Raw genomic sequence first — 11,951 nt, 5'->3', positions numbered from 1 at the left:
CATGCACATACCGTTAATATGAGACGTGTGGCTGGAAGACATGAAAATCCGGGCACTGATAGCAATATTGATTTATACCATGCATTCTCACACATCTTAGCTAGGGCTTAGCCTCTCTGGGATAGTTATGCTTGTGATTATATATACTTGGGTAAACTAACGCCTTTCTCCCTACAGTAATCATTTCGATGTTCTTATCAATGATGTTATAAGGTTCAATTGCACCAATGAGCTCAGCAATATTGTTCGTACAGATTCTGAACAAGCATACAATCAATGTGCATCTACAGGAACTTCTATTGGTACATAATGATTCCCATACTTTTAACATGTTTAAATGTGCATGCTGTATTTATAGGTCAATGTCAGGCAGGTGTCCCACAACTTTCCGCTTACATCCATTTTGGAGTATATCAAACTGGAAGGAGATATTACTTTTACAGCACTTATGGTAATAAAAACAGGCACACATACACAATAATTGTGCAATTCTTATTTAGGAAATGACTGTGCTGATGGAGTCAAATTATTTATTAATGTACTTGAAGCACGCCCTACAAGCTCAACAGTACAGCCTACCACTGCAGCTAGTAATACTATGAATCCAACTGGTACCAGTACCCCTGGAACAACAACTGGATCAACTGGTACCAGTACACCTGGAACAACAACTGGATCAACTACCTCCAGCACTTCTGGTATGTACATACATGTATACTCACTATTAGCAGTACTGTTGCTATTTATTATAGCACTAATCATGATTACTTTTACTACATATTGTACTAGGATTACTATTTTAGAGTACATGATTACTACCATTGTATAGTAATTCTGCCACTACTATTTATAGTAACAGTACTACCTACCAGTACTATAAGCTCTACTATCAGCATTCAAAGTAGTACTATGACTACAGCAAGCATTAGATCTACTAGCAGCATTCAAAGTAATACACCAATCAGTAGATCCACTGTCGTCATTGAAAGTAATACGAATACAGCTATTGATAGATCTACTAGCATTATTGGAAGTAAGAGTATAGTTATTATACCATCAATGCAAGTCTATTATAACCACAACATTACCTATATAAGTACTAAATGTAGTTTTTTTGAATTGACATGTTTTTTATGATTGTCCCCTATAGCTACAAGCTCTACACCAACTGTTGGTGGCTCTGATGAAAATGGAAGTTCATTTTTAAATAAACTTTCACTGGAAGTACTTCTGGCCATTATCACTGTTATCGCTGTGATTATCATCTCAGTACTCTTGTTCATTATTATAATAGTATCAATAGTCTGCTTTAGAAAACGAAGAAAGAGCAGTCCACTAGGTTAGCTGTATGTTGTTGTTTATATTGAAATCAAGCCAAGGGAAGGTAGCATTCTTGGCAATGTGGTAACATCATGATACCAATCACTGGTGGATCCAGAAAAATTAAAAGAAGGGTTCCATTTGAACATTTCACTTAAGTGGGTGTGGCTCATTAAATTTAATTAAAATTTGGGTGTGGCTCATCAATTTTAATTAATAAAATGGAGGAAAAGTGCTGCAAAGAAACTGCAAAAAGACAACTTCTGCCAAAGGGGGGGGGTTCCATGGAACCTATGGAACCTCCCTAGATCCGTCAATGCCAATGTAACTGTTTTCTCTTTCTTTCTTCTTTTATCTCTTTTTCAGAAAAACTACATAATGAAGAAGAAGAAAAAGGTACATACAAAAAGACTGAGTCAGCTGTTGGAGAAAAGAATGGAGTAGGAAAATCAGAAGAAAAAACAAAGGAAAAAAGAGAACTAAAGAAGGATGAAGAAATAGATGGAAAAACAGCTGAAGATAAAGTTGAAATAAAGAAAGCAGATAATGGTAATGCTGTTGTTTCATACAAACGCAATGAGGAAGAGAAGCCTTCACCACGTACTAATATTCATCACCCACCTTCACCACCACCAAGCAACAGTTCCAATGCTACTAAGACTAATGGTAGCCCCAAGACTGTTAGTAGCAACAGTCACAGTGTCCCTAAGACTGCTAGCAGCAACAGTCACAGTACTCCTAAAACTACTATTAACAATAGTGTCCCCAAGACTGTTAGCAGCAACAGTCACAGTGTTCCTAAAACTGCTAGCAGCAACAGTCACAGTGCTCCTAAAACTACTATTAACAATAGTGTCCCCAAGACTGCTAGCAGCAACAGTCACAGTGTCCCTAAGACTGCTAGCAGCAACAGTCACAGTGCTCCTAAAACTACTATTAACAACAGTGTTCCCAAGACTGTTAGCAGCAACAGTCACAGTGTTCCTAAAACTGCTAGTAGCAACAGCGCTACCAAGACCGTTAGTCACAGTGTTCCTAAAACTGCTAGTAGCAACAGTGCTACCAAGACTGTCAGTGTTCCTAAAACTGCTAGTAGCAACAGTGCTACCAAGACTGTTAGTCACAGTGTTCCTAAAACTGCTAGTAGCAACAGCGCTACCAAGACTGTTAGTGGCAGTGTTCCTAAAACCGCTAGTAGCAACAGCGCTACCAAGACTGTTAGTGGCAGTGTTCCTAAAACTGCTAGTAGCAGGACTAATGTTCCAAAGACTGCTAGCATTACTCCTATAAGAAACAATGCTCCAAGTACCACCACTGATCCTAAGAGTTTACCAGCTTCAATGAGCAATAAGCAAGTGTCATCAGGACCTTCTCGCATCAATAACCAGGTTGGTCCACAATCTCTTCCAGCTGCAAGGAGACCTGCTCCTACAGCTCCTACATCAAATTCCGTTCCAGCTGGTCACAAAAGACCAGCTCCTTCTCCCCCATCTGCACAAAAATAATGTACTTAATATCGTTTTTTAAAATTTTAGCTGTTTATCACATGTTATTAGCTATCTCTATTAGCCAAATTAAAAATTAATACAAAAATGAGTAAATGTTCTATTTTTACTATACTAGTGCTTTTTGGCATGACGGCTTTAGCTTTAGCATTAGTTGGCTAGTGTACCCAAGTACACAGTTGTTTATTTGATGGAGGAATGGGGAGACAGTCGTTGAGTTTATCACAGCCAGGTGGAGCCCAATTCTACAAAATGAATGATACTGATTTTGCAGTTGATAATTCCAAACTAACCATAACTGCTTTATCACAATAGTTCAACTGTGGATTACCAGCAATCATAGTCTTATGGTGATCATCAACTATTGGCGTTATGACATCCATTGCATTTTTATATTCAGCACTATTGTGTCTGTGAACAGAGAAGGAAGATCAGAATATCATATCTTAAAGTTATACTTGATTGGATATTTCTCTCCAGGGTCTCTTCCAAGGTGAAACAGAACCGGTTGAGCAGTGTTGTTTACTTGATCATGTGTAGTGACATTATTAATAACTTCACCAGGACAAAAATCAGTTCCCTTTAACAAAAAGAAATGCATCATAATTATAGCTATAGTGCTGTTAATCCCAGATTAGCAATTTTTTAAAGTCAGATAATTACCAATCAACTTCAAATTAGAAGTATTAGGGCATCCATGTATGAGAGAATATATAAAAATTTTTCATGTTTTTGGAGAATTAAAAAAAAGCATGGGCTATAATTAGCAACGCGGTAGTGTTACTAAGTAGGATTCACCCCACTTCAAAATAAGTACAGGGAGTTTTTTTCAATTTTAAAAATTGAATTTGGAATCCGCTCAAACTTTCTACATAGCATAAGGACATTGATGTGTATCAAAAAATGTAATAAAATTGTTAACGTTTTCAGAGCCATTTTTTGGAAAAACCATGACAATGAAAGGGAACAAAGCCCTCAAAAATTTTTTTGTAAAAGAATAGAATAAAATATGTAGGGTAAGGAAAAATTTCAAAAGCAACGTAAAAATAGGGTAAGGTAAAGTTAGAGACATAAAACAAAAAATGATAAGAAAAAATAAAATAAAGCTAAAAATTAAATATTATGTGGGCATCAGAGGCCACAATGTCAAAATCAAAGTGGTTTTTCAGAAATTGGCCCATTTTAAAAATAGTCATAACTCAAAAAATTAAAGTCGGACTCCACTCAAGCTTTCTACATAGCATAAGGACATCAATATGCATAAAAAATGTAATAAAAAATTTTCACATTTTCAGAGCCATTTTTTGGAAAAAACCATGGGCTACATGTATATATAGTACAGGGATTTTTCGGAAATTGGTCCATTTAAAAAAATAGTCATAACTCAAAAAATTTAAGTTGGAATCCGCTCAAACTTCTTTACATAGCATAAGTACATCAATATGTATCAAAAATGTAATAAAAATTGGGGGTGATTTTTGAGCCATTTTTGGAAAAAACCATGGGCTATATATATTACAGGGGTTTTTTAGAAATCGGCCCATTTTTAGAATAGTCATAACTCGAAAAATTTAAGTCGGAATCCGCTCAAACTTTCTACATAGCATAAGTACAACAATATGTATCAAAAAATGTAATAAAAATTGGGGGTGATTTCGGAGCCATTTTTCGAAAAAAACCATGGGCTATAGTACAGGGATTTTTCTCAAAAATTGGCCCATTTAAAAAATGGTCATAACTCGAAAAATTTAAGTCGGAATCTGCTCAAACTTTCTACATAGCATAAGTACATCAATATGTATCAAAAAATGTAATAAAAATTGGGGGTGATTTCGGAGTCGTTTTTCAGAAAAAACCATGGGCTATAGTACAGGGATTTTTCTCAAAAATTGGCCCATTTAAAAAATGGTCATAACTCGAAAAATTTAAGTCGAAATCCGCTCAAACTTTCTACATAGCATAAATACATCAATATGTATCAAAAAATGTAATAAAAATTGGGGGTGATTTCGGAGCCATTTTTTGGAAAAAACCATAGGCAGAGAAACTATAGACAGAATTCTTTCAGAAATTGGCCCATTTAAAAAATAGTTATAACTTTAAAAAATTTAAGACAGAATCCACTCAAGCTTTCTACATAGCATTTTGGAACCATTTTTCAGAAAAAACCATGGGCTATTATAATAGTACAGAAATTTTTTCAGAAATTGGCAAATTTTAGAAATCACCCAAAACTTGAAAAATTGAAGTCGGAATCAGGTCAAACTTCCTACATAGCACACAAAGTATGAGAGAATGCAATAAAAATTGGCGGTGATTTGGAGCCAATTTTGGAAAAGGTACCGTATAGCCACAAAGTTTCGAGGCAATAAACTTTCGCGAATCAGGCCACAAGTCTTTTTTCGCGAATTAACTTTCGCGGTTCTTGTTTTTAAGCACACGTGTTTATGGGCAATACAGATATTTCACAGAATTAACTTTCGCGAATACGGAAAATCCGCAAAAACAGCAAAAGTTGTACCCTCGAAATTAAGCGGCTATACGGTATTACTTAAAATCATACAAAAATTATGGTTACTTCATTAAATTCCTCAAGTGAATTGGTCCATGTCCAGTAATGTGCCTTGTACAGTCCATTTCTAACTGCCATCATCTCATTGCCACGATAATAAAAGATGGTTCTGTTAGTTTCCTGGCCTTTCTTAAAGAGTGGAGCTAAGCTGATGCCATCTATTATTCTATCAGAAGGCTCACTAATCCCTGCTAGATCTAATGCTGTACTGTACCAGTCCATTAGACTACCTAACTGATGACTGACCTATAGCAGGACAAAGAGCGAGTCATTCTATTAAATAATGATACTACCTGTCCTGGTTGAATGGTACCCGGCCACCATGCTATTGTAGGCTCTCTCATTCCTCCTTCGAATGTCGTTTCTTTACCACAAAGAAAAGGACTATTACTACCGCCTAAAACATTATCAAATATAATAATTATAACATTTTTTGTAGCAATGCTTGCCTCACCGCTTTCTTTAGCATACGTAGCTCCTCCATTATCAGACGAGAATATAACCAAAGTGTCTTTGTCAATTCCAAGCGTCTTTAGTGTATCCAGTATCTGACCAACACTGTAATCAAGCTCTTTGACAGCATCACCATAGCTAAAAAGTAAGAGAAATGATGTCATACTATTCAATAGACTATACTTACAGTCCCCTTTGACTTGTTCCAAGGAAGTCTTTAGAAGCAAACAGAGGAGTGTGGGTTGCATCTGGGGTCCAGTAAAGAAAGAATGGTTTCTTATTTGCAGCATTCTTATTGATGAACTTGATAGCTTCCTGTGTGTACTCAACTGTGAGGTTTGACTCTCCAGTCTTATGATTAATGGGGAAATCCTGATAGTACCTACCGGGAATACCAATGATGTTATAGTGACATGCTTTCATGTATGATGCATACCTTCCTGCCATGGTTGCATTCCTATATACAGGCATGTTGGGTTGCTCCTTACCATCGAATGGCCCAAAGTGACAGTTTGTTGAGCCAAAGAATTCATCAAAGCCGTGCTTGAGTGGGTGATAATGTGTCTGCTGACCCAAATGCCTATCGACAGAGAACAACAAGTAGACGTGTATGTGGTTATGCTGTAAAATCACCATTTCCCAATGATCATTGTAGCATATCCATTCTTTTGGAGTAGCTCTGGGTAAAGTATTTCAGAGTCAGGTATGCCACCGACAATGTCTTGAGGAGTGTATGCTTCAATGCAGAGAGAGAGAGAGATGTATAAATACACATGCATGCATTCTGAGGCCCATACCATTACGTGCATGAGCATTTGTTGTATAAAAGCCATTTCTTATTGGGAGTCGACCTGTCAGCATTGCCGCCCGAGCTAGTGGAACATTAAACAAACAAGTTGTTAATAATATCATATTAGTCTCACGAACATGGTGAGCATAATGGGTTAGCAGAATAGAAGTCTGGCAACAGCATTCCTTCTAAAGCCATCTTGTCTAGGTTAGGCGTTTCTTTGACCGGATGTCCATAAACGCCCAAATCTCCCCAACCCATCTACAAAGAGAGAGGCATGAGCTACTATCGTGCAATCTGTTATCTCTTTGCTTACACCTTGTAAATTTTTGTTTACTAAAATATTAATTGCATCTGTCAACTTTCTCTCCACACACTTCTCTTACATCATCCATTAACATGAAGATCATGTTTGGTGTGGTGGGTGAGAACTGGTGAGAGACAGAGTGAGCCTCAGCTGCTTGAAAGGTGAGGAGGCTAAAGAGAAAGAGTAGGAAGGAGATACGAGCCATCTTTGCACAAAAGGTCACACGTGCTGAGTAAATGCTATGAATATAGATCTAGATGCCATTTTAATAGCTTTTTTAAAGCAAATTGGGAGGAGCTGGAAGAAGTGTAAAGAATAAAGATTCAGTTAGTCAGCAGGAGAATGCTGGCGACAGCCTGTCACAACAGATTAGCGTAGGGGAAATGATTATCTATGTTCCTACTAAACCGACAGATTATAGACGGCATGTTATCTACGCAAGCCATAGGACAGCTCCAGTACTTTGTCGTATATAAAATCATATCTACTAGACTAGTAAGACTACTACTCTACAAAATAGAGAGGCGACTCCTTGGCTACTCCCTACAAATCCTGTCCGGATCCGTTATCAACAGCTAATGCCAAGGATTAGACCAGAGATGAGATTGGTGCTAGCCTTCACTTTGATGTCCCTCCTCTTAGGAGAAGGTGGGTGAGGAAGACAATGTTATTTAGTCTCTAATGACATTCCCTCCTTATCTCTAGGTGCTTGGGCCTTGACTTGTCATTGCCACGGTGAGGGGTCTGCTTGTATTTCAGAGAACAACTGCACAGGAGCCACACTTTGCTATTTGAGAGTCATTTATCAACAAGATCGTGATTCATATGTGGATTATGGGTGCATTGATGATTTTGGCGGACTGATCAATCCATCTTTAATATGTAACAGGACCATGAGTCATGGCAGAGACGAAACCCATTTCCTATGTTGTGGTGATTACGATTTCTGTAATAAAGATCTCTCAATTCCTCCAAGAGAATCAGGTCCCTCATCTTCCAGTAGTCCAGTCACACCAACACCCACACACTCACCAACACCAGAGAAGCAGGAGAACAAGATCTCCTTATGGTTGCTACTAATAGTAACAATAATACCAACTATCTTCATCCTTAACCTCATCCTCTGCATTCTACTGGGCATACATCTGAGGCAATATCACAGAATACGCACACGAGAGCAAAGACAATCAGAGGTTAGATCTACAGGATCAGATCAAATCCAATTTGTAAATTCTACCACTTGTACATAACACGCTAAGCAGAAACTTCAAACATTTCACAATTCTACAATTTATTATGATCCAACTCAACTAAACTTGTCATATTATCAGTGTGATTATCATTTATCAATTTATTGAAATGTAAAAAAATATTCAAAGTTGAAATTACTAAGAGCTATCAAATGACATAAAGACACACAAACACTGTGTGAGAGGAATGTGACTTGTTATATTAGAATATCTAAATTAGGGCGAAGTCAAATATCCTTTCTTCAGAATAATGACAAAACTTATGTTAGCAATTAAACAAAAATTTGAAAAATGTTCCATAATAATAATAATAATATAAAGAGGAGATGGGGAATGAATTCAAAAGGACAAGGAAAGACAAGAGAGGAAGAAATAAACAAGTGAGTTTATTGTTTATTAAGAATGATAAATAATATCAACACAACATAATAATAATAATGTAAACGGTAAGCCAGCCTGTACGTAACATGGTGAAAATGAAGATAATATCAAGAGAAAAGAAAAAAACAAACTTACCCAGTGGAAAATAGTAACAATAAAGATATTTACCCTACACGTCATTCATAATAACAATAATAATAATAGTTAATAATAATAATAATAATGGTAGTTTATAATACACCCACACACATACACAAGGACACAAACTAAACATAATCAAAACAATAAACTTGTGCATCATTTAAGAAATTCAAACCAGAAACAATTCTAATCAATGCTCACCGACGCGGGGGCGGCTTGCTAGCAGCTACCGTTCCGCGAGAGTATTTGTTTCCGCCAGAAAACATGCCCCCAGACCCAGCAGGGAACTTCCTGCCGGAACTAAACCCTCCGCTACCACTCCCTCCCATCGTCTTCTGAAATGAGGACGGCCTCTTTTCCTCGATATTGAGTTTACGATCGTGAAGCATGAGAGTCGTCTCGGCCCGACTGGCAATTATAGTCTGAACTGGCTCTTCGCTGTCAAAAACGATAAACCCGAAATTTTTGGGATTAATGCGGACTTCAATGACGTTCCCGTATTTCTTGAAGATTTCCTTCAGCTCGTCTTCTTTAGTCCCATTAGGTAGGTTCCCAACAAAAACCTGATGAGAATCCGGAGCAGAGCGAGTGAGGGGGACACTCGAAGGAGCAGAGGATAATGTAGGCGTGGTCAAAGGAGGCTTCTTGTCCAGTGGCTTAGAAGAGTCTTGCTGCTTGATCCTGGACTGCTTGGGCTCTCTCTGGGGAAGTGGCTGTGTTGAATTCACCTGGAGTGGGAAGGAAAGTAAGGATGATAGTCTCTCTGTGTGCTACTCCTAACCATGTTATTTGGTCCTCTTGATTGGAGTCCAAATGAAGGTTGCTTGTTAGCTGAAGAAGGCAAGGGATTAGAACTTGATTGAGTTTTACCAGCACTGCCGGCTGCCTAAAGGAAAGAGAGTAAGTGAACATGAACCATAACAACATGTAAGAAGTCATAAACATAACAACATGATAAGAACCTATATAAACAACTACAGACTGTCAGCTATAGTACACACTAGAACACCTAGAGGGGGAGTGAGAGAAGGGGAAACTTCAAGAGATATACAATTACACACAGGTCAGGCATAGCTACATTCCTTTAAGTGAACACCAACAAACACACTAACTGCTAACACGCAATATAATAATACTCCACCCAATAATTAATGGAGAGAGAGAGAGAGAGAGGAGGGATTAAAGTGAAAGTGAAATGGATTACCTTTAGTTTTGATGCCCAAGAAGTATCCTTTGGCTTATTTTGATCGTCATTGACAATTTCATCAGTTTCACTTGTAGCGTTAGTGAAACTGCTACCACCAGCGGGAGGGACTGAAGTAGTAACAGGACCTTCATCAGTTTCATCAGGAACACTGTTAACAATTGTACCTGCTGCCCAAAAGAAAAAAAGGAAATTTTATGAGCAGTCAATTATTAATAATTAATGTATCAGAGGTGTGGCCATACATAACTGGAATAACTTTAATGAAATGGAAGTATTCTAGTGTATTTTTTTAATGTACACAAATTTGTGATTTTTGAGGATTCAAAAAAAATTTGTAAAAATCCATTTATTTTACACCACACAATAGAATCAAAAAAGTAAAAATATAGTAAAAGTAAAAAAATATAGCAAAACTAAAAAATTACTCACCATAATGATACTGTATAGTGGGAAATTTTCGTGGCAAAAAATTTTCGTGGATCCATCTAAAAATCAATTTCGTGGTTTTCTACTTTTCAGCCATTTTGAACCGTATTAAATCGATTTTCGCGAATTTAATTTTCGTCAATTTTGAAAAACGCAAAATCCACAAAAATTTCCCGTTATACGGTAATTATTAAAAAATTATTAAAAATAACATACCTTCATAGCGGTCACTCCAGCTATTAGTGGTAGGCAGTACTTCAGTGGTTACAGGCGGGGCAGGGGAGCCTTTGACGGACGGTTCCGACACTACATCATCACCTCCTTCATCTGTATGGGTATGGTCAGTAGGGGGGACAAGCTCGGCAGAATTACCCTCAACGACCGGCTCCGTTTCAATCTGAACCTCATTTGTGTCGTCAGTCTCACTGACAAAATCCTCGTCGTAGATCTGATAGCGAAATATATCATTGTGAATATAATACTTCTTAGGGGACTCAAGGCCTAGGACAAAGGTCTGGACGAATGGACGCATAGGATGGCCAGCAATTGAGAGTTCTCCGGTAACTTGTATCAAAATGGCGTGGTCTTTTTCAGTAGACAGGACTGTTGAATTGCTGTCCACTTGACGTATCCTAGTGTGGACCTTTTGCAGGCCTAGGGATTGTATCTTCTCATGTATAGCCTTAAGAGAGAGGGGGGGAGAGAGAGAGGGGGAGAGAGAGAGGGGGAGAGAGAGAGGGGGAGAGAGAGAGGGGGAGAGAGAGAGGGGGAGAGAGAGAGGGGGAGAGAAAGAGAGAGGGAGAGAAAGAGAGAGAGAGGGTGAGAGAGAGAGAGAGAGGGAGGGAGGAGAGAGGGGGAGAAAGAGAGAGGGAGAGAAAGAGAGAGGGAGAGAAAGAAAGAGAGAGGGTGAGAGAGAAAGAGAGAGGGAGAGAGAGGGTGAGAGAGAAAGAGAGAGGGAGAGAGAGAAAGAGAGAGGATAGTAAATATCAGAGAGTTTGGCAAGTACACAAATATAAATTGGCTACCATTATGTTCGACTGCCAAATTCAAAACACAAAATCAGCCCAAACCATAAAAAAACTTTAGCAACCCAACGCCACACATACATGTACATATAATTATATATATAAACTGCATAAAAACTCACTTGCTGTCCCACCACAGGAGTAACCGTACCCATTTCTGGGCCCCCGCGAGTAAAGATAGAGTTAGCAAGGTAAAATCGATGCATCTGGCTGGGGTCTTTGTGCATCTGGGTGTAATACTGCATGACAAACAGTTCCCCTATCTTCTGTGGATCAGGGTTGTCTTCCTCCATCTTTACTCTGAGTCACCGTCTCCTTCTCTCTTGAGACAGTATCCTTTAAAAGGGACGCTCGGAGAGGGTAGGGTCAATATGGCGGCAAGTTGTGTCAAAGCAAGCCTGCTCTCTTCCTCTCACAGATGTAACGCCATTTTGCCATCCATGTGGTTCTAACGATTCCCTAATTCCCTTCCTCTCACCTTCTGCGCATGCGCAGACAATCCCACTTGTTAATATTCCCCGCCCAATCAGACGCGAAAATCGCGAAACCACACCTTCGTTTTTACAAAATTTAA

The 11,951-nt window shown here is 38.4% G+C and overlaps 4 protein-coding genes across 8 annotated transcripts in view; 2 read left to right on the top strand and 2 right to left on the bottom strand.

Moving 5' to 3' along the window:
- The window catches only part of LOC100638033 (mucin-3A-like), a 7,373-nt gene extending 4,457 nt beyond the window's left edge, over window positions 1–2,916 (top strand). The window contains exons 2-7 of one of the 3 annotated variants that reach the window (XM_020005131.1): window positions 178–302; window positions 359–451; window positions 501–698; window positions 854–1,033; window positions 1,151–1,339; window positions 1,687–2,916. In XM_020005131.1, the coding sequence (XP_019860690.1) occupies window positions 178–302; window positions 359–451; window positions 501–698; window positions 854–1,033; window positions 1,151–1,339; window positions 1,687–2,825 (1,924 nt within the window). In that variant the 3' untranslated portion in view covers window positions 2,826–2,916. Of the gene's footprint in view, window positions 1–177; window positions 303–358; window positions 452–500; window positions 699–829; window positions 1,034–1,150; window positions 1,340–1,686 lie in introns of all 3 variants that reach the window. The other 2 variants (XM_020005126.1, XM_003383388.3) reach the window with 2 other exon arrangements.
- On the bottom strand, window positions 2,863–7,238 carry LOC100637906 (N-acetylgalactosamine-6-sulfatase-like). 2 transcript variants are annotated; one of them, XM_020005167.1, is made up of 12 exons: window positions 7,027–7,238; window positions 6,778–6,901; window positions 6,648–6,722; window positions 6,484–6,586; window positions 6,287–6,430; window positions 6,038–6,232; window positions 5,852–5,988; window positions 5,691–5,794; window positions 5,404–5,643; window positions 3,284–3,405; window positions 3,119–3,236; window positions 2,863–3,070 (listed from the first exon to the last, which is right to left on the bottom strand). In XM_020005167.1, exons 1-12 carry the CDS (start codon window positions 7,150–7,152, stop codon window positions 2,984–2,986), a joined length of 1,575 nt encoding a protein of 524 aa, XP_019860726.1. In that variant the 5' UTR covers window positions 7,153–7,238; the 3' UTR covers window positions 2,863–2,983. The 2 variants fall into 2 exon arrangements, with proteins under 2 accessions (XP_019860726.1, XP_019860720.1); XM_020005161.1 differs by having other exon boundaries at window positions 5,691–5,988.
- A 187-nt stretch (window positions 7,239–7,425) lies between these two features.
- Window positions 7,426–8,319, top strand: LOC109589082 (uncharacterized). Its single transcript, XM_020005206.1, has 2 exons — window positions 7,426–7,595; window positions 7,653–8,319. Exons 1-2 carry the CDS (start codon window positions 7,526–7,528, stop codon window positions 8,195–8,197), a joined length of 615 nt encoding a protein of 204 aa, XP_019860765.1. The 5' UTR covers window positions 7,426–7,525; the 3' UTR covers window positions 8,198–8,319.
- Window positions 8,320–8,416: 97 nt separating this feature from the next.
- Window positions 8,417–11,854, bottom strand: LOC100637783 (ras GTPase-activating protein-binding protein 1-like). Of its 2 annotated transcripts, none has more exons than XM_020005171.1 (5): window positions 11,500–11,854; window positions 10,569–11,034; window positions 9,924–10,093; window positions 9,501–9,605; window positions 8,417–9,447 (listed from the first exon to the last, which is right to left on the bottom strand). In XM_020005171.1, exons 1-5 carry the CDS (start codon window positions 11,668–11,670, stop codon window positions 8,917–8,919), a joined length of 1,443 nt encoding a protein of 480 aa, XP_019860730.1. In that variant the 5' UTR covers window positions 11,671–11,854; the 3' UTR covers window positions 8,417–8,916. The 2 variants fall into 2 exon arrangements, with proteins under 2 accessions (XP_019860730.1, XP_019860736.1); XM_020005177.1 differs by having other exon boundaries at window positions 9,924–10,090.
- Between the last annotated feature and the right edge of the window lie 97 nt (window positions 11,855–11,951).

The sequence above is a fragment of the Amphimedon queenslandica genome, unplaced genomic scaffold (genome assembly GCF_000090795.2).
Source record: "Amphimedon queenslandica unplaced genomic scaffold, v1.1 AMPQUscaffold_13511, whole genome shotgun sequence".
In the NCBI taxonomy this organism is placed as follows: domain Eukaryota; kingdom Metazoa; phylum Porifera; class Demospongiae; order Haplosclerida; family Niphatidae; genus Amphimedon; species Amphimedon queenslandica.
This window is presented reverse-complemented; position numbering and strand designations above follow the sequence as displayed.